The sequence below is a fragment of the Vanessa cardui genome, chromosome 26, assembly GCF_905220365.1.
Source record: "Vanessa cardui chromosome 26, ilVanCard2.1, whole genome shotgun sequence".
NCBI lineage: Eukaryota > Metazoa > Arthropoda > Insecta > Lepidoptera > Nymphalidae > Vanessa > Vanessa cardui.
The window spans coordinates 1,580,566-1,602,779 of record NC_061148.1 but is presented as its reverse complement, the minus strand read 5'-3'; the positions used below and the strand labels follow the sequence as shown (position 1 = coordinate 1,602,779).

Here is a 22,214-nt window from a genome sequence, read left to right as displayed (position 1 = left end):
AATTATATATCACAGCGATACATTTGGACAAATGTTGGCCCAACGTTTCGCGATTAAAAATAAATCTACATCGAAATTCGAATGTTTTTCGTAACTATCATTAGCATTCATTTGTATCAGTGGAGCGTTCATAAATTTTATTCGTATGAATATTTTATGAACGATGAGATAAATTTGAATATATGAACAATTTGAATTTTATTTGCATAATTTATTAATAATCAACGTGTATCTATTATGTTCGGGTTTATTAATATTAATTAATATTAATTAACCGTTAAAGCTTTATACACTATTCGTGTTTGTAATCAATTTAACTAGAATGCGAATATTTTATATCGTGTACGGTTTACAATAATGTATGACAAATTGTTTGTATATCGTATATTACGTTTCGGACATTGTTTTAATCGTGATATTAAACGATAACGCGAATTATACAATATTATATGGTTTTTGAAAATCGAATGATTTTTAAATATGTGACTTATTAGTTTTGAGCACTGATACGGCCTAGTGATTAGAACGATCTTAACCGATGATTACTGATTCAAACCGTGTTTATTTTTTGTTTTTTTAATTCATTTCGGAACACCTATTGACATTATATTTATTATATATGGTGGTAGCTTTGCTCGTCCGGGTACCACACAACATACATATATTCTACCACCATACCGTAATAATGATAATTGGTGTTTTGAAGCGTCAGCGAGACAGTGACTATAGGAGACATACTATCTTGATCTATGCTATTAATATTCCTTATAGTACTAGTGTCTATGGGCAGTGGTGACCATTAGATCAGATGGCCAGTTTGATACATATAACATTAAAAAAAACTTTGTTTTCGGCGAATAATTCTATAAATAGTTAAGTTATTAATATGTATACTTACTTAGGGTTGTAACTTTAGTGTCGTCCGGTCGGTATTTGCTTTGTCCAAGTTTGTTGAGAGCCATCACAGAAAATACATAATCGGTGTGCCTTTCCAAACCGTGTACTGTGTACACCGTCGAATTTCTGGGCGTCACATCGTCGTATCTATACGTATCTTCGTTGATTTTACTAAAAAAATATATATAAATAAATAAATATATGAGACAACATCACATACATTACTCTGATCCCAATGTAAGTAGCTAAAGCACTTGTGTTATGGAACATCAGAAGTAACGACGGTACCACAAACACCCAGACTCAAGACAACATAGAAAACTAATGACAATCTACATTGACTCGGCCGGGAATCGAACCCGGGCCCTCAGTGGCGTACCCATGAAAATCGGTGTACACACCACTCGACCACGGAGGTCGTCGTATTTAAAAAAAAATTAACTCTGTTGATATCTCTATACGATTTTTGTTATTTTCATTTTAATATTCGATTAAAAATAAAAAATAATTAATATTACATCAAAGTTCATTGAACTTGTATTGTATTGTCTTAATATTTTGTGTATTAATATTGATTTTATAAGAAAATTAAATATTATAGTATACATAATTAAGCGAGGTTTCAAAAATGTTTCAAAAAAAAGAGCTGAGAGAGAAAGATATAAAATTACATACCGATACCGTATTCTGTACCAAGAGAATAACCCGCCATCAAATCCTGGGATCCATGATAATGTCACTGAATTGTGGGTGACATTCGTAACCGTTATAGAAATAATGGGATCTGAAAAGAAAGCCTTAATTTAATTGTCGTACAAAAACACTTTTCATACAAAATAATACGAACGAAATGTCTTTAATTAATTTTATACAGTGTTTTGAAAACAGAATAATTAAATTGTAAAAATAAATCTACGCAATAAATATAATTATAATATATTTAAACATAAATCTTTATGAATTTATGAAAACGAATAAATTAAAATATCGAATAATTATTATAATGATTCGTATAATTATAATAACATTGCTTTTTAATAAATATTAAACACTTAATAATCCATTGTTATTTAATATTTATTTTAATAACAGTTATTGTAGAGTCTGTAATTACATACACTATGTAAATATTACTTATGATTTTTAATTTATCACATACATAAAATATTAAAAGTTAAGGATTACTTTAATAATAAATAAATAAATATGAGACAACATCACATACATTACTCTGATCCCAATGTAAGTAGCTGAAGCACTTGTGTTATGGAAATCAAAAGTAACGACGGTACCACAAACACCCAAACCCAAGACAACATAGAAAACTAATGGTAATCTACATCGACTCGGCCGGGAATCGAACCCGGGACCTCAGAGTGGCGTACCCATGAAAACCGGTGTACACACCATCGACTATGGAGGTCGTTAAATAATACAATAGGCGACTTCAAGCGTAGCCATGTTTTCCAGACAAACCAAATATTGTTTGTTATTTGTAATAAAAGAAAAACAAAACGTAGAGGGAACGTGGTGGGACGTTTTCACACAAAGATGTGAAATAAACTGAATGGAAAAGTCAAAGAAAAAGAATAACGTAGAGTCAGGATGCCTACGACGTAGACGCGACTGCTACGAGTGTTATATTATGTTATTTCATTTCGAAAAATAAAATTTATTTGTGTTTTTTATATTACAACTAAACTGTGTTTATTAATTTATTTAATTTAATTAAAATTTTTTCTTTTTCTTTTATATGTATATAAAGCTATCCTATATGTAATTTAAAAAATAACTTAATAAGCTTAATATATAAGAAAGCTCGAATAGTATTAGTCTATTGCAGTTGGGGTGAATATAACTAAAAGCTTCAAGGTCAGAATAGTCAATTAAAGGTCAATTAAATGAAAGCCTTACCGGGAGCGCTTGTTATGTCCAACTTAACAGACGTAGTACTGAAACCCAAATCATTTCTTGCCCCACATTCATAAGAGCCGTAGTCAGATGAACTAATATCGTTTATAAGCAGCACCGAAGTGTAAGTTATCGGGTCGGTCTTGTGGAATTCAGCGAAATATTTTGTCGAAGTGTTCACTGGCAGTTTCGCGCCGTTTTTTGACCACGTAAAGTTTGGCGCCGGGGCTGCTTTGCACCTGGAAAATATTCTTGTATTAGTTCGGTCAATCTACACATTTGAAGTTTACATAAATTTACAATAAGCTGAAAATGCTTTCACTTATTTAGAAAATATTTAAAAATCATATTCAGTAGTTCCTTTTACTTTTCGGTACCCAGTTTTTTTTTTATTTGAAATCAAAGGTAAACGGAAAGATTTATCGGAAAATTATCTAAAAAAAAATTAAAGCTTACAAAATTCTTTATAAAAATATATAATTACAGAAAAATCACTATTTCTCTTGTAATTTAAATGGTAAGTGATTACCACCACCTGCTAATATAATGGTACTGAGATCTTACCAGAAAATATAAAATGAGTTATGTTATATATTAAACGACAGTTAGATAATATTTCAATATGACTTTATTTATCATTCCTCACTATCTTCCGAATTTTATACTTCGTTCAACATTAAAAATAAACTAATAAATATGTATTTCATTTGTTACTAAACTACAGAACTATTTGCTTAAACAATTCATTTTTAATTTATTCATTCTATTTTTTCGTTCGATATTTAAATCGATGACTATACAACACATATACGTTTTTAACTAAGTATAAGAAAATACGAGACAATTATACAGAGAATCCGCTATAGGAAAAATTAAGTATTAATTTATGATTGAATTCGATACCAACATTTTTTTTGTGTTCAAACGAATTGTCAATAAAAACGTTCGAAAATCGTCCTTATACTAGTAGAATAGAATTCAAAATCAATGGCAATATCATTGAAATCGAAACAACGCAGATGACTTTCGCAAATAGATATATCGTTTTATTTATAGCTTAGATTAGCGCTAATTAACAGCATTCAGCTAAAATTGCATCTACTTAAACCTTATAACGCGATTAATTCACTATGATATGATTTTATTGCGAATTAAAATCCATGTTAATTGTCAGTTGTGTCTATTTAGTGATAATCTGTTTTACATATTAAAAGTGGTAATCATTTGTTCTAATAAACGAATTATATGTTTTTGTAATACGTAAGTGAATACTCATAATGTTTGGGCGGGTTTTGGAGGCTTTAGTATTAATTCTAGTAAATAATCTTTATTTCCTCGTCTGCTTTGCATTAATACCATTGACCTGGCAATCGTTTGGTTTTAATTATATATTGCATATTTATATATTGCATGCATAAGTGTTTACATGTGTTTACAAGCTAGCAAGCTAACAGCCTTATTGCTAAGGCTATATAGACATTTATATTATATATACAATATATTTATAAAAGGATCACTAATAATCATATTATTTATAAAGCATTTGAATGAAAAATTAAGTATTCATCAGATTAAATTTATTATTTAAAAAAATCGAATGGTAATAGTATATTTCGTTCACTTTTAAGATTCAGCAATATTTTAAAAATGGAAGTTTCACATTTTTAAAAACACCCGCGATAATATTTTCGATCCGTTAAAGCTTCCGACTTTGAAGTCAATACGTCCTTCCGGTAGCAAGCTATTCGCTCTGCACAATAAAATTCCGCCAGATTTACATTAAACCAATTAATAAAAGAGCTTATGTTAAAATTTCATAATTTTTTTGTAGTATATGTATAAATTGTAAGCAATTACAGTAAATAATTTAGTTTTGAATGCTCAAAAAACAAAATGTGTAGTTTTTACCCTACCTAATGTTAGCAAGCAAAATTATAATATATCTTTAAATGGTGACCGTCTTGAAGTAGCTGATACTACGGTGTTTTTAGGAATAGAATTGGATTCCAGACTTCAGTGGACCTCTCATTTATCATCCCTAACAGGAAGACTCAGCTCCGCAACATACGCGGTTAGAAAAGTTAGACAACTAACTGATATTGATACCGCTCGTTTAGTTTATTTTGGTTATTTTCACAGTATTATGTCATATGGCATATTACTTTGGGGTAACGCTGCAGATATTGAATCTGTCTTTATTTTACAAAAGAGAGCTATTCGGTTTATTTATAATCTTGGAGCTAGAGACTCTCTTCGGGATGTTTTTAACAGAGTAGGAATACTTACTGTTGCGTCGCAATATATTTACAACAATATCATGTATATTCACAGTAACATTGATCACTTTGATAAAATCAGTGATAATCATTGTATATGCACTAGAAGTAAGGATAAACTTATAACGCCAAGTTTCCGACTCCGCAAAGTCAATAGATCCTTCTTGGGGCAAGGTATCCGTTTCTATAATAAAATTCCGCAGAAATTTTTAACTTTGCCGTTTAGTAAATTCAAATCGTTTGTTAAAAATACATTGGTAGAAAAAGCATACTATTCGATACAAGATTTTGTAGATGATAAAAAAGCGTGGAGTTAATACCTGTTGACTTCCAAGCAGGATACATTAATTGAAATAATTGTATTTAATTAACATGACGTTGTATTTTTTAAATGTTAAAAAAGAGTAACTACTGAGTTTCTTGCCGGTTCTTCTCGGTAGAATCTACTTTCCGAACCGGTGGTAGCTTCACTTAATTGTAAAATGACGATTCAAAAGTGCTTATAAAAGCCTACTTGAATAAAGTTTATTTTGATTTTGATTTTTTTTTTTGAATTAATGTGAATTTTGGTAATCAAGAGTAAGTAGTGATATTCTTTCCGTTTCTTCTGATTTCAGATTCTTGATTTCATTTAATTTAAATTTTGTTGCTTTTTTAAATAGTGTAAAACAAAGTCGCTGATAGCTGTCTGTCCCTTTGTATGCTTAGATCTTTAAAATTACGCAACGGATTTTGATGCTGGTTTTTTTAATAGATGAAGTGATTCAACATAGATAATATAGTAATGAAACACTGATTATTTTATATAAATAAGTTTTAGTGGTTATATGAAGCCATATATACTTACTTGCAAGTTAATCTTCCAACGTGACCAGTATTGGACGCAGATTTAGCCAAGTTTGGTGAGACATCCATTTCGGGTTTAAATTTGACAACCAACATCACATCCTGGGTGGTGTCACCACCGATACCGTTATTGACGACACATTGGAAGTTACCGACGTCTTCTCTCGTCGCTCCTTCGATGGTGAGGTAGCTGGTTTGATTCCTGGGCTCGAATGTCACTGATCTTGGTGGTATGTCGTATCCTTTACGTTGCCATTTTATATGGTCTGATGTTAGCGGATTTCCTGTTCAACAAATTTTTAATCAATTTATTTGTAAGGTTTTTTCTCGAGAATTGTTTACAAGAGAGATTATAAAGACAAATTAATATTTATTAAGTGGTGCTTGCCTGGGTTTGAACCCGCAATCATCAGTTAAGACGCACGCGCTCTAACCACTGGGCCATCTCGTTTTAAGAGATCCCATTAATATATGTAGAATCAATTGATACGTGACGTTAACTAATTTTCAGAGAGCATTCTTTAATTAAATAATTGAAAGTCAAGCAGTATTTTCTGATACTATCTGATAAATCATAGCCTTGAAATGCTTCTTAAATATAATACTAAGATCAATTTTATAGTTCAAAACGTCTACTAAAACTGCACAATGATAAAAGTTAAATAGAACGTTGTATTATTTTGAAATATTAAGATAATTTAATTCAGAGCACGATCTTTATTAAAATCAAAACAAGATATCAACTTACCGGAGGCTGTGCATGCAAGTACCGCGTTCTCGTTTGGATTAGACAACGCATTTTGTGACACTGATTTGATTTCCGCCGGGACTAAAACAAAAAAAATTATAGAGTAATCTTTGCAACTAATTGTACAATTGTAAAAATGTTTACACTGGTAGAAAGATATATTAGTTAAAGGTGAGTGACTGAGTGCTATACGGTATATAGTATATATGATATATCAATTTCTTTATTATTTAAATAGACCCGAAGTCACGATATGTACGTGATAGGAATAAAAACTGTGAGTCGAAAAAATATTTATGTAATAACATAATCGATAAATTACATTTACATAATTTAATTATAATTATTATGTATTTTAATTTTATAAAAGTAACTCTATCTGTCACTTTTTGACGACCAAACTGCTGAACCGATTTTGATGAAATTTGGTATTTGAGCAAACTTGAACTCCAAGGAAGGACATAAAGTAATGTAAAGCCTGTAAATTTCCCACTGCTGAGATAAGGTTTCCTCTTCCATTAAGGAGAGGGTTTGGAACATATTCACCATGTTGTTCCAATGCGCGTTGGGGGAATGCACATGTGGCAGAATTTCGATGAAATTAGACACATGCAGGTTACTCCACGATGTTTTTCTTCACCGCCGAGCTTGAGATGAATTATAAACACAAATTAAGCACATATATAGTAGTGCTTGCCTGGGTTTGAACCTGCAATCATCGGTTAGGATGCACGCGTTCTAACCACTGGGCCATCTCAGCTCAAGGATACTATAGGCTACTTTTTGCATAACACATGACAACCAACAGCATTTTATAATATAAGTTTCAAAAACATAAAACTATACTGTTACTTTATTATGAGGTCAATGCACGATGTTACGATATAACATTGTTACGTAGTAAAATTTTAAAGCGACTTACAATGTACGTTCACTGTTATGTTGACGGTGGCTGCACCCTGGGAGTTGACGGCTTCGCACGTGTATATGCCGGCGTCGTGACGCGTAAGCCTAGTCATGTTCAACATACTGCCCTCGGAAATTATTCTGTCGTCTGAAACAAAACAATGTGTTACTTTTGTCCATTTACAAAAAAAAAAAAATACAAGACATAACGACCTACTACGGTTTTATATTAATAAAATCATTTTTCGTCCTGCGGTACGGGGCGTTTAAGACCTCGTATGCAAATGATGGTAATACATATACGGGGCTTATTAGACCCCGTAGGATTTAAATAATTAAGACTCGATGTGATGTGATGCGATCGAATTTTATTATCTTCAGTGCGGTACGTGATTAAAGGGACCCCGTATCAAATGGCATCATATACAAATCCATCATACACAAACCATTTCCCTTGGGAAGTAAGATGTTATGTCCCTTGTGCCTGTAGCTACACTGGCTCACTCACCCTTCAAACCGGAACACAACAATACTGAGTACTGTTATTTGGGCGGTAGAATAACTGATGAGTGGGTGGTACCCAGACGGGCTTGCACAAAGTCCTACCACTAAGTATAAGAAATTGAATTTATCTTCATACCAAGACGTGAGAATCATAAACACAAATAATGCATTATTAGGTGTGTTATTTGAACTCCCAATCATAGGTTGAAATGATCATTTTAACCACTTGATCATCTTGGCTCTCTATCTCGTAAATCAAATAGGATTACTTGGCACTTGGTCATTAACGAACGCTTACGCATTGACTAAAGGTACGTCCAGAGGGAAACGAATCTATCCCTCTGGGCTTAGATAAATGCTATAAAGATATAACAAATAATTTTATCTGATGTTAAAAAAGATAATAAGTCTAATGATGTTTAAACTTGTTAAAACGACTTTAAATTTTCAGTTCAATTTCAAAGCGACCTAAACTAATTATTTACTTCAAATATTACACAATGTTCATAAAAGGTTCGTTGTTTTAATTATGTAATTAATAACTATCTATATTAATATTATAAATGTGAAAGTAAGTCTGCCTGTTTGTAGCTCTTTCACGACCACACCGCTGAACCAAGTATGATGAAATTTGGTATGATGCAAATTCGACTACAAGAAAGGACATATATATAATATAAGCTACTTTTTTGCATAACACATGACAAAACAATAAAACGTAACTGAAATAAAACGAGTTATAACGGTTTTGTATCGCGTATATTAATTATTTTTGGCATCCCGACGTTTCGAGCACGTTACAGCGTTCGTGGTCACGGGTAGACTAAGGTGGCATTTGTCTATTTGGAGAAAAGAAATATTATTTACAACTACCGCCAACGATTTCTCAATTGGTATCTTGAGTAACGTTCCGGTTGCACGCAGAAGGCACTGACTGTATCTTTAGGTCTTGCAGTCTGTTGGAGTGCAAGATCTAAAGGTCAATTTAAGACAACTTTAAGACGTAACTATTAGTTATTATTTAAAAAAGAAGTATTTCCGTAGCTTTAGTAATCATATTATATACTTACTTGAAGTACTGTACGAAGATGGTGTGATGGGAAGGCCGTCTTTGGTCCATGTGTAAGCGATGCTGGGCGGATTACCGTCAGCTCGAAGCATGATCACTAAGGGTTCGTTTTCCACCCCTACTGTCGTGTAAGGGGTCGTTTCATCGAAGATTGGCGCATCTAGATAAATATTTGGATAATTTTAATCTTGGGTTGGAGATGATATTTCAATTTACTTAAATACATAATGAACTATGTACAAATATTAGGCATGATTTTTGACGTAATTCGATCTTTTTCAACCGACTTCAAAAAGGAGGAGGTTATCAATTCGTCTGTATTTATTTTTTTTTTTTTTTTTTTTTATGTTTGTTACCTCATAACTTTTTACTGGGTGGACCGATTTTGATAATTTTTTTTTTGTTTGAATGGTAGTGCTTCCCGTGGGGTCCCATTTTTTTTTTATTTTTTTCCGATGATGGTATCCGTATGAAAACGACGTAAGTCTTAAATTTGCATTATGTATGTGCGCGATAAATAGGTGAATAACTCAAAATTGGTTGGCACAATTTTGATGAATCTTTTAAAATTATAAAGGACATACTTTAAGGGTAGTTTGGTGAAAGTTTGGTAAGGTTCTGAGTATAGGATCCATGACAAATTAAGGGAACGGGAGGGAACGGAACAATTCTGAGGAGCACGTTAGCAATACTCGGTCGAATCTTTTATTTATGGGTTACTTGGATATTTAAATCACCTTCCGGAACGTGGTTATGTTCATGTAATTGTCATAATCGGATATTATAATTAACTATCGATCCGCCCCGACTTCTCACGGGTGCAAAACTGATACTAAATATACTAAAGAATTTGTTTATTTACGACATCACATTGCAAACTTCTAAAATTGTCAGTGTTTCTTTACTATATTGTTCATTTATTATACACACAAACCTTCCCCTTGAATCACACTATCTATTAAAAAAAACCGCATCAAAATCCGTTGCGTAGTTTTAAAGATATAGGGACAGAGAAAGCGACTTTGTTTTATACTATGTATTGACGGAACTCCTAAACGGCTTACAGTTAGGGTGCGATTTGGGACAGAATTTCTTACTGTCTTTAATCAAATTTTGTGTATATGATGTGATGTCATATGATGTACGACATAGCATACGAACAGCTCTTTTGCAAAGTTTTTTTACTGAGGTCGATTACAGCTCATTCGAGGGTGGTACCTTGTAGTTTATGCCGCATGACGTATTAAAGCCGCATTTTCGAAAATCTATTTTTGCGTTATTCGAAAGTTTCTTTTGAAATTGTCCCCGAAGTAGTTTCTGGTTCATTAAACGGCACGCTTAATCTATCCATATTAAGAATAAAATGTTAGTCTACATCAGCTTCACTTAAAATCAAAAAATAAATAAAATTTTAACAAAAAGAAAAACCGACTTCAAACAAAACACTATTTTAAAACAAATAAAAATGCACTAAAAAGTAATAAAAATAATTGCATATTTAACATATTTTTGAGAGTCCTCCTAGGTAAAATGAAATGAAAAATATTAGACTACTTAAAAGTCGATTTACGATTATATAATGTAGTTATAATTATTGTTATATTTGGAGTCGGTGTCGGAGTAAGTAGTCTAATATTTTTCATTTCATTTTACCTAGGAGGACTCTCAAAAATATGTTAAATATGCAATTATTTTTATTACTTTTTAGTGAATTTTTATTTGTTTTAAAATAGTGTTTTGTTTGAAGTCGGTTTTTCTTTTTGTTAAAATTTTATTTATTTTGTGTATCATGAATGTATTTTATTGGTTGAAAATGTTAATAAATATTTTTTTTATATAGTCTTTTAACTTAGATGCCAATTATTAGCATAATTTATATATATTGGTTTATGTGTTAGTTACAAATAAATCTTTGTTTTTTGTGTTTTGATATTATTGATTGTTTTAAAATTACATGTATCGTTGACAAAGCTATACCACTAACATTGAATTGAAAACTGAAAATATATGAAATGAAAGAGCTATACTAATCTTCATAAATCATTTGTAAAATCTCATATATATATATATTACTATAAATACATTACTACCTAAGAAGTAATATCTTTAAATGTAAATTTGAACGTAACATAAAACTAAAATCTTCTCTAAAAATATTAAATTCAATCATAGAATTCTCATTGATACAGCCAGCATCCAGTTTCATTTCACCCGAAGCACAAAATAGCTTGAAAAATGAGCCCACGAGCGAACAAGCCAAGCTACAATGGCTTGCAAAATATAAAAGAAGATTAGTTCACAAAGAACTTTTAATATGACATCATGAGGCTATTTTATGCTTAACTAGCTGTCAGATGCGGTTTCTTATTTCAAATCAATATTATCAAAGTGCACCCAAATTAAGTAAGAAGATCATCAATAGCGTTCATGATATTATATAATAATCTATACATATAATAAAATTGGAGTGTCTGTTTGTAATATTAAAATAGCCCTTTTTTACTCAATACATATGTACACGGTAAATATATCAAAATAACATTTTTTACAATTTTTGCCTGTCTGTCTGTTTATCTCTGGAACGGCTGGACCGATTTTAACGAGACTTTTACTGGCAGACAACTGATATAATAAGGAGCATCTTAGACTACAATTTTTTTTTGTTAAATTCAAACGCGTACAAGGTCGAAGTTATAGCTAGTTTTTAATATATTTAAGTGTAAATGTATCTCAGTACCGATAGATGGCGCTTATTGAATATTTGACATTTCTGAATCGCGCTGGCTAGATATATTATCACTTAGACTTGAACGTATCTCTTTTACAGCAATGATAATGAACTTAGAAATGTCACTTTGATCATTAAATGTAAATTAAAAAGTAACTTACTATGATTTCTGATAATGATAGTTCAGAAATAAAGAAAGAGATAGCAATACGACCTCCTTTTACGGAGAAGTCTTATACACACTTGAACATAAAATAATCTTCATAAATGTAATAATATTAGCTTTTAATATCAGCTTTAAAAACATAAACATTTACAAAGGTTTTATATAAAAAGATTATCCCAGAAGGAATGAGTTAAGGCTTTTAAAAAGCCAGCTTATGATATACAAGATAGAAGATAAAAAGGCACCGGCTTACAAAGAACTTTCAGCGTTAATGCATCGTGGACGCTCCGCTGCAGCGCTTCATTCATCGCTTGACAAGTATACACAGCGCTGTTTAGGTCTTTCGTTATGTTCAATTTCAGTTCTATAGTGGACACCGTGCCACCGTGGAGGCCTTTTTTCAGCTGCATCGGGAGACCTGTTGAAGAGTTTTAACTGATTGGTAAAGGATTTCAAGGCTTTGTAATGTCATTTGATGGTTTTTTCATACGTTTAATTTCATGCTTCATTTGTTCATCATTGATGATCAATGAATATTTGTTTGCACAATACATTCTATTTGCATATAAAGGCGCTAATAAATAAACTTAACAAATATAGATAATAAATAAATAAATATATGAGACAACATCACATACATTACTCTGATCCCAATGTAAGTAGCTAAAGCACTTGTGTTATGGAAAATCAGACGTAACGACGGAGACCCCACCCAGACCCAAGACAACATAAAAAACTAATGATAATCTACACCGACTCGGCCGGGAATCGAACCCAGGACTTCGGAGTGGCGTATGAAAACCGGTGTACACACCACTCGAACACGAAGTTATAAAATTTAATTTGTATTTGTTTTGCTATCTCTACACGTAGTCATCTCACGCACACTAAGATATCTTGTGAGTACGAGCATCACTCATACTAATGCATACCGATAATATTCTAACAAAAAGGGAGGCGTCTTCATGATTCAGTAGATTTATATAATCTTACTTGTTTTAGGGATTACTTATTACTAACACAAATTTACCTGATTGATTGCAACACATTATAAAACTAGAAAAAACTGTAACATTTAAAATTGTGACCATTTTAAGTTGATCTTTGTCCATAGATGTTTATCACTGGAAATATATAAACCAATACAGCACCTACGCTCTACGAAATCCCATAATATACTTGATTGTAGTTACACTAATTCACTCACCCAATGCAATGATACACACACAAGTCAACTGCGAATAATAAATAATTTATGTATGTATTTAACTTGATTCAAACTAAACACAAATCAAAATGCAAAGAAAAAGCATTGTTTTGAAGATATGTTGATATTGTTTTGTGTAATCTTGGCTTGTTTCCATATTCTACATACATTTTTCTGCCGAATGAAGATATATTGTTTGGTGGTACCAGATTCTATTTCTTTGTTTGACTATTTGTCAAAAACTTTTGTTCTAATATACTTAGTGTCTTGTTTGGTACCACATATCCCGCTTGTGTTTCGGTTTGAAGTGAGTGAGCCAGTGTAACTAGGCATAATCTTAGTTCCCAGTGAATGGGCGGTTGAATATCTGATTAATAGATGGTACAGTCGGGGTAAGAAAAGATTCGTCACATGTTCAATTTTAGTGTGCTCAGTGTGAGCGATAATATTCTTTGCCGAAAATGACATATTGCGTCAATATGATTTAATGTTTAAATTCAAAAGTTACTAAGAGTTTCAGACTCGATAAAGGAATGAATTTGAAAACTGGCGACGGTTTTCTTACTATGACTGTACCTAACCTGATGGGCTTTTATTATTTTTAGAGGAGCTTTAGTCAGTAGAGCACATAGAGCCTGATGGTAGATTTTCTATATTTCTATGCGTAGTTGAAAATAATTTCGAAATGTTATGAACAGATTTTGTTCTTACCAATGTAATAAATGGTTTAGACGGCTTGGCCTGTTTATTGACAAATGTGATCATATCCAGATATAACATTACCTTGTACAGGAATACCATCGCGCCACCATGATAACGTAGCCGGTGGGTTACTGGAGGCCGCGTCACAGTATAACGTGGCTTCGATTCCTGGTTTGAGTTCCTGCGGTTCAGCTCTCACTTTCACGGCTTCCGGTGCAACTAATGGAATGAAACAAATTATTATATAAATATAATATAAATATAAATATGAGACAACATCACATACATTACTCTGATCCCAATGTAAGTAGCTTAAGCACTAATGGTAATCTACATCGACTCCGCCGGGAATCGAACCCGGGACCTCAGAGTGGCGTACCCATGAAAACCGGTGTACACACCACTCGACCAAGGTCGTCTCAATTGGTGTTTATTAAATAAAACAAGGAACAAGCAGTCGATTCGAGTAGTAACATTTAATTAATCCTACTAAGTTGTAAAAGCGTTTTTTATACAATTAAATCTTATGATGTCATAATATTTTTAAAAGATTAAATTAACTTCAAAGTTACCACCATTACGGAATGTAGACTCTTCGAGAATCATAAAGAAACTTGTAATAGAATAAGTGAAAAGTATTAATCTTCCGCATTTATTTTTATGAACGAAAACAATTAAATTAAAAGTTAACATTTCGACAGACAACGAGTTTTGTTACGAATTAAATTCGAGTTTCGAATAACGAACGTTAGATAAACCCGAGTTAGTTCAATTCCTTCTCGATTTAGTAATAGTTTGAGTTCTCTTTGAGTTAAGAACTTTACATTTACATAATAAGTCAACAGCGACGTTTAAATACGTATAAGTGTTAAAGATTTGTAATTGATCAGTTCCAAATTCGAAATCCTTTATGCAACACTTCTTGATTATCAAATTAAAAACTACTTCCGGTTTGGCAAATTGGCCTAAACTTAGCTATATTTGTAGCTGTTTTTTTACCATTTTTTTGTGTATATAATCTTTGTCAGAAGCTAGGTTTATGTAATTAAGGTTGCATATATGTGATTAAGATTTAAAACGTAAAACAATCATTGTTAAGGATTATTATTTTGAACTTATTCAATAAATAAATTCTGCTTTTTACACCTCAAAATCTTGTCAAAAATCTGGTTAAAACCGGATATACAATAAGCATGCTATTTAAGATCTAATGCTAGACAGAATTCCTTTTAAGAGGTGGGGGGTGGGGGGTTCGGGGTATAATTCATCACGTCGTTACACGGCAGATTGGACGTACACGAATCAGAATTTCATACGTCACAAACAGTTTCCCTCACGATGTTTTTGTTCGTCATTGAGCAAGGATTGTATTCACGAATTTAGCACTGAAAAATTCACTCGCGCTTGCCAAGGTTTGAATCCACGGTCTGTTTATCCGTCAGTTTTATTGACTGAACGTTGAATCACTTTCAAGGATACGCCAATGAAAGATAACCTACTTTAGAAGAAACATCCACTTATAAAAAAGAGAGATTAAGTAATGTCATCTCCTTCTTTCGAATGTCAAATCAACAATGACAGATAAAGAGAAACGAAGCCTTGAGGCTTTCTATTTATTAATTTTTAATTTTCCTTGTCACATAAGTCAAAATTGTTAAAAAGTAAGAGAAACGTTGTATTTTAAACCGTTTCGGATTTTAAGCGCCTGTACAAAAACATAGAGCAATTTATCATTTACAAATAATTGCTTTTATGTGTAAACAGTATTTTTTGTCTACCGTCTATTTAACACGCTACTCGGTTTCTTCTTAGTCAATGTTTTGTCCATCTTATATCATATTAAGTAAAAAGTAATTATATTTATCTTGGACTAGCAGATTCTGAGTTTAACGCGTTCATACAAACGTACATTATTTGTCCGATATATTACATATTTACATAAAACAAACAGAAATATCAAATATAAACACAGCATACTCTAAATTCCATAGTATCGTTGACAAAACTTTCGATTCACTCCGATAGAAATCACAGAACATTTCGTATAAGACGGATAACTTACAGTGTACATTAAGAGTGACAGTTTCAAACAACGGGATCTCAGTAGCACTATTTGTCGCCTCGCACCTGTACTGGGCTTGGTTGTCAGTCACATTGGTTAGGATCGATATCTCGGCTGACACAGATTTATCCGTGGTTTTTGTTGTTGAATGTATCTGCAAAATAATGCTTTGTTATAACCACTATACACTATTTAAAAACATATATTGATTTATCATAATTAGAATTAATATATATCTTACAATTAATTCAAAATCAAAATAAACTTTATTCAAGTAGGCTTTTACAAGCACTTTTGAATCGTCATTTTAGAATTAAGTGAAGCTACCACCGGTTCGGAAAGTAGATTCTACCTTGAAGAACCAGCAAGAAACTCAGTATTTACACTTTTTTAACATTTAAAAAATACAAAGTCATGTTAATTAAATAAAATTATTTAAATTAATATATCCTGCTTGGAAGTCAACAGGTATTATAAGTAATTAAGGAACATCTTTTCCAAATTAAAAAAAAAAAACCTATATTAAAATAGTAGGTTTAAAAACTCATACAAATATTTTAATATAAATATCTACAGCAATATTATGTTACATTATTTTCTTAAAACAACATCGAATACCAAATATATATTATAAATAATATTAAAATATGGAAAAGCTTTTCAAATGAATATCTGTATTTTTTATTTATGCTCAGGTTTTTATTTTTTTTTATTTATAAGCCGAATTCGATGATTGGGTTTCAATAAAACTTCTAGGTAGTCCCATCTCAATTTCCTTCATTTCGACGCTGAGTATTTGAGCATTTTTTGAAGGTTTTTTTTATGACTGTTTTTGTATAGTTCGACATACCTTTTTATCATTCTTGAACCAAGTCAGTGTAGCCAGGGGATTGCCTCCAGACGAGATACAGGAGAGCTTCTGGACCGTGCCAGCTGATAGCGTCGTTCCAGGAATGTAACCTGTGATCATTGGAGCTGACGGCGGATCTATAAACAAAATTATTTATAAATATATAAATACTAAGGATGTGCGCCCCAGAAATGTGTGGCGGAGACATCGACCGTCGTTGCTAGCGGTGCCCAATAGTCGAACCAAGTTGCTCAAGGCGAATAACGCTTACGTTATGTACCTTCAATGTGATAGCAGATATATTATTTTATTTCCAAATCCACCCGGATTTGGAAATAAAATAAATAATAATAATAAAAAGAAAATGTGGATAAGAGTTTAAAGCTAAGACTATCAAATAAGATTGGTTAATTGATAATTGTTGTTAAGCCTTTAGTAAGTGGAGTGTAAAATTATATGGATTCTGGTGGGCCATTTATTACCTATAATCTCCAGTATGCTACAGTATTTTATACGTATATATGATGTATGTGGTGTATAATAAGATTAAGTAAAAGATAAGAGATTTAGGACTGGATTCATTTTACATTAAAAAAAATACCATGACAACACTAACCAAAATATACATTGCGTAATCTAAATAAATGAGTGTTTTAAATAAGTGTACTATTCAGCTTTCAAGTTGGTTATCAAAACCTGTCGCAACACGTATGAATTTAACAAGAAAAAATATTGGAGCCTAAGTTACTCCTTATTATATCAGTTATCTGCCAGTGAAAAAAAAATAGGTCCAGCCGTTCCAGAGATTAGCCGGAACAAACAGACAGACAGACAAAAATTGTAAAAAATATTATTTTGGTAGATGTACCGTGTATACATATATATGCATTGAGTAATAAAGGGCTATTTTAATATTACAAACCGACACTCCAATTTTATTATATGTATAGATAGTCTGTTTGAATAAAATACAACGGCGAACGGTAGAACGGCGAAATGTTAGTAATATTCATTTAGATAGTAAAATTAGTATTAAAAATAAAAAATAAATACAATGTAAGTACCAAGTAATGCACTCACACATTCAAAGACAAATAAAAATCTATTTAACAATGGAACATTATTTTCGAAAAAAAAAAAAAAAAATAAACAACCTATATTTTTATTCGTATAAAGAATTGTGAATACGGAATAATACTACGTTAGTAAAACGAGCCAATCTTTTGTCCTCACAATAACTGTAACACGTGAAATGCGAAATACAATTTAATCTGAAATATATTTTTATAACGTACGACTACGACACGACACGACACGATACGACACGACACGATATATAAATTACCAGCTTGTATTTAACAAAAATGTTATTGTTGATGCCTTAGTTACTTATTACATCAGCTTTCTGACAGTGAAAGTCTCGTCAAAATCGGTTCAGCTGTTTCATTAGCCAGAACAAACAAACAGACAGACGCTGCTGAGGGACTTTGTTTTATAATATTTATTGACTAGATTGATGAAACAAATAAAATGAAACGAAACTTCATTTACTTTTTCATAACGGATTTTCATGCGGTTTTCCCTAATAGACGGACGGATCCATATGAAAGTTTTAGGTATATCATTTATTACGGTTTTTGTGTAAATAATTTGAAATAGAACGACAATTGTTGAACGTGTTGGAAAATAGTAAAAAATATATATAATTGAAAGGTAAAATAATATAGAAATAAACGTAAGTCCACCAATGCGGAGCCAGAACTGGTCGCTAATCACAAATTATTTGGTGGTAGGGCTTTGTGCAAGCCCGTCTGGGTAGGTACCACCCACTCATCAATTATTCTACCGCCAAATAACAGTACTCAGTATTGTTGTGTTCCGGTTTGAAGGGTGAGTGAGCCAGTATAACTACAGGCACAAGGGACGTAACATCTTAGTTCCCAAGGTTGGTGGCACATTGACCATGTAAGGAATAGTTAATATTTACAGCGTCATTGTCTATGGGTGATGGCGACCACTTACCATCAGGTGGCCCATATGCGAGTTCGCCAACCTATACCATAAAAAAATAATAATCACGAACTGTTATGTTTATTTCCATCCAGTATATTTGTAGAAAAAACTTTAATGGCAACGCCAGACAAGGGAATGAGCTAACTTTATAAATAATATAATTATATTATACAGCCGGGGTAAGAAAATGTTCGTCACCTTAAGATCTATTTTCGTGTGTTCAGTATGAGCGATAATCTGCTTTACTTTATCTAGAATGACATATTGCATCGCAATGATTTGATGTTTAGATTCAAAAGGTACTAAGAGTTTAAGACTTGATAAAGGAATTAATTTGAAAACGTAACGTAAGTGGCGCGGATTCGTTTACCTGTATTGTAACAGATCAGGTTCAAGCTTTAAAATAATCGAATGGAAATCTTTAACAATACATTTTGTAGTATCGTAGTGTAAAAGCGTCTGGTTGGGGGCGGTGGCGCGAATGCTCAAAATCGAATCTTGGTTTTTTACATCATAGACGAATGCTACCGGTGAGACCTTATGGCTTTGTACCAATAAACAACCTTGAATTATTAATACATTTCCAAAGATGAAAATTTGGTGTGATAAATTGCTTATGATTTCATTTAAAAAGAGATACTAGAACAACAACAACAGCCTGTAAATTTTCCATTTCTGTGTTAAGTCCTCCACTCTCTTTTAAGGAGAAGTTTCGGAACATATTCCACCATGCTGTTCCAATGGAGGAATACACATGTGGCAGAATTTTTTTGAAATTAGACACATGCAGGTTTCCGCACGATGTTTTCACTACCGAGCACGAGATGAATTATAAACACAAATTAAGCACACGAATATTCAGTGGTGCTAGGTTTGAACCCGCAATCATCGGTTACTAAGAGCTACTAATCACTTGCCGATACTTAGAACAATCTGCAGTATAAGTCGACTAGTTATATATTAATAAATTTAATCGCGTAATATGATTCAGAACTGCTTACACAGAACCTGTTTAGATAATAAATATGATATTGATAATATTGTTATACACAGTTCTATTTACTGAAACGGCAAAATAAATTATTACCCCAGTAGGCTAGGTTAGTCAGGATACCTACTGCTGGGTACATTAAGAAGAAGGGTTGGGATTTATACCACGATGATTACGAGATATAAAGAAATAGTTATAGTTTGTCTTGATGTCTTAATGCGTGACGTTTTACCACTGAACCACATATAAATGGGTTATAATAACTAGATGTGCCGGCGACCTTTTTCGCCTTTGAATATAATAAAAAAATCTATTCATGTAGCCTTACTTAGATAGACCGACAAAAATTGTAAAAAATGTTTTTTTGGTGTACCGTGTCTAAATATATATGCATTGAGTAAAAAAGGGCTATTTTAATATTACAAACAGATACTCCAATTTTATTATATGTATAGATTAAATATTTTCATTTAGTTATAAATTGGTTATATTAACTAGTTTCCTTTGCCTAAAATTTAAATTAAAAAAACAATAGAACATCAGGTTCGAAACACATCTTTGATTTTTGAAAAATCTACGTTTAAAAAATTTTCAATATCCACGAATTTATTAATCTTGAAAAATGTGATCATTTATAAAGATATTTTGAACTTAATTTGTTACAATTATATTTAGGAAAACATAAAGAGCCTGTTATTGTAATGAAATTAAAGCTTTCAAGTGTCTTTCGAAGTGGATTTTACATTTCGAATACACAGTCCAATTTATTCGGAGTGACGTTTTTTTTTTTGGGTTCTCTTGCGTTTCTTTTCATGTAATTAATTTAGCAGCGTAATTGTATATAGTACATTATTAATATTGTATTCTTATTCCTAAATGGAATCACGAAATTTTTTCCGTAAACGTAAACACGTGATAATCTCTTTAACAAGATCTCATTTACGGCTCAAAAGCTACTCACTAATCGTTGTATGACTAATTTATTTATATGAATATTCATATATATGATAAGATGTTATGGATCATAAATGTATGAGTAACATGTATGTTATGTTTCATTTAGTCTTTTGATTTTGGAACGGTTTCCATTCCCAAATCTAGCACAGAAAGTACAGTAAAAGGTAAAGTAACAGCCTGTACATTTCCCACTGTGTGATAAGGCATCCTCTGCCATTAAGGAGAGGGTTTGGAACATATTCCACCACGGTCTTCCAATGCGGGTTGGTGGAATGCACATGTGGCAGAATTTCGATGAAATTAGACACATCCAAGGTTCTTTACGATGTTTTCCTTCACCGCCGAGCATGAGATGAGTTATAAAGCACATATATATATATATATATATATAGCGGTGCTTGCCTATGCTTGAACCGAAATCATCGGTTAAGATGCACGCTTTCTAACCACTGAACCATCTCAGCTCAGCACAGAAAGTATTATTTTTATTCATAAGTGTCATATCCTTTAGAATATAGAATCTAGTTCCTTAGCAACGTATTAATTGTTATGTCATTACAAATATATATATGGAATAAAAATGCGTTATAAAATTACGAATAATTATTTTATTTACTAAAAACATATTAAACTTTTGCGTTATAAAATTACGAATAATTATTTTATTTACTAAAAACATATTAAACTGGCGACGAGGATGTCAAACACCGTAAAAAAATACAAAAGATTAAGAGCCTCCTTACGGGGTAATTTAACAAGAACAGAAAATTACATAAATTTACAAGAAAATATTACGGAAGAAGAAATAGATTCACGACTTTACACTTTACAAGAAAGTCTTCAAAGATTCCACGATGCACAAAGAGAAATTGAACTTGAAACGGAAGAAGATCAATTAGAAGAAGAAATACAATACAGGTACGAATTTGAAGAACTTTACACAAAATTGAAAGTGAAACTGTTACTTTTTCGTAGATATAATAATAATGAAATAGAAAATAGATTGGAAAATATTGAAAATTTAGGATCAGTTAAAAGTTATACCCGCAAAGAATGTGCACCGAAAATACCATTCCAACCATACCAAGACACAGAATCCTTTAAAAATTTTGCTAGGAGATTATCCGTATATTTGTTAATGAATAATATTAACGATACGAGAATGAAGGTTTATACATTACTGTCCACACTTTCTCCAGAGTTACACGAAAAAGTATGTGACTTATGTTCACCTGAAGATCCTCTCGATAAATGCTATGAAGACCTTATTAAAATATTACAAGATTACATTGATCCAAAACCGAGCGTGTGGGCGATGCAACACAATTTTATTTCACGTCTTCAATCACACAACGAGACGGTAACTATCTACGCATCAGAA

At 32.0% G+C, this 22,214-nt stretch overlaps 1 protein-coding gene and 1 long non-coding RNA gene across 2 annotated transcripts in view; one reads left to right on the top strand and one right to left on the bottom strand.

Moving 5' to 3' along the window:
* LOC124540851 (nephrin) overlaps nt 1-22,214 on the bottom strand; it is a 265,139-nt gene that overhangs the window by 8,788 nt on the left and 234,137 nt on the right. The window contains exons 12-22 of the mRNA XM_047118615.1: nt 16,873-17,009; nt 16,023-16,176; nt 14,042-14,179; nt 12,305-12,469; nt 9,159-9,317; nt 7,601-7,732; nt 6,679-6,759; nt 5,932-6,214; nt 2,812-3,047; nt 1,573-1,681; nt 899-1,068 (exon numbers count right to left, since the gene is read on the bottom strand). Of these exons, the coding sequence (XP_046974571.1) occupies nt 899-1,068; nt 1,573-1,681; nt 2,812-3,047; nt 5,932-6,214; nt 6,679-6,759; nt 7,601-7,732; nt 9,159-9,317; nt 12,305-12,469; nt 14,042-14,179; nt 16,023-16,176; nt 16,873-17,009 (1,764 nt within the window). The remainder of the gene's footprint in view (nt 1-898; nt 1,069-1,572; nt 1,682-2,811; nt 3,048-5,931; nt 6,215-6,678; nt 6,760-7,600; nt 7,733-9,158; nt 9,318-12,304; nt 12,470-14,041; nt 14,180-16,022; nt 16,177-16,872; nt 17,010-22,214) is intronic.
* LOC124540852 lies at nt 472-21,429 on the top strand. Its single transcript, XR_006967172.1, has 3 exons — nt 472-482; nt 12,003-12,006; nt 21,330-21,429. It is a non-coding gene; the product is annotated as an uncharacterized LOC124540852 (long non-coding RNA).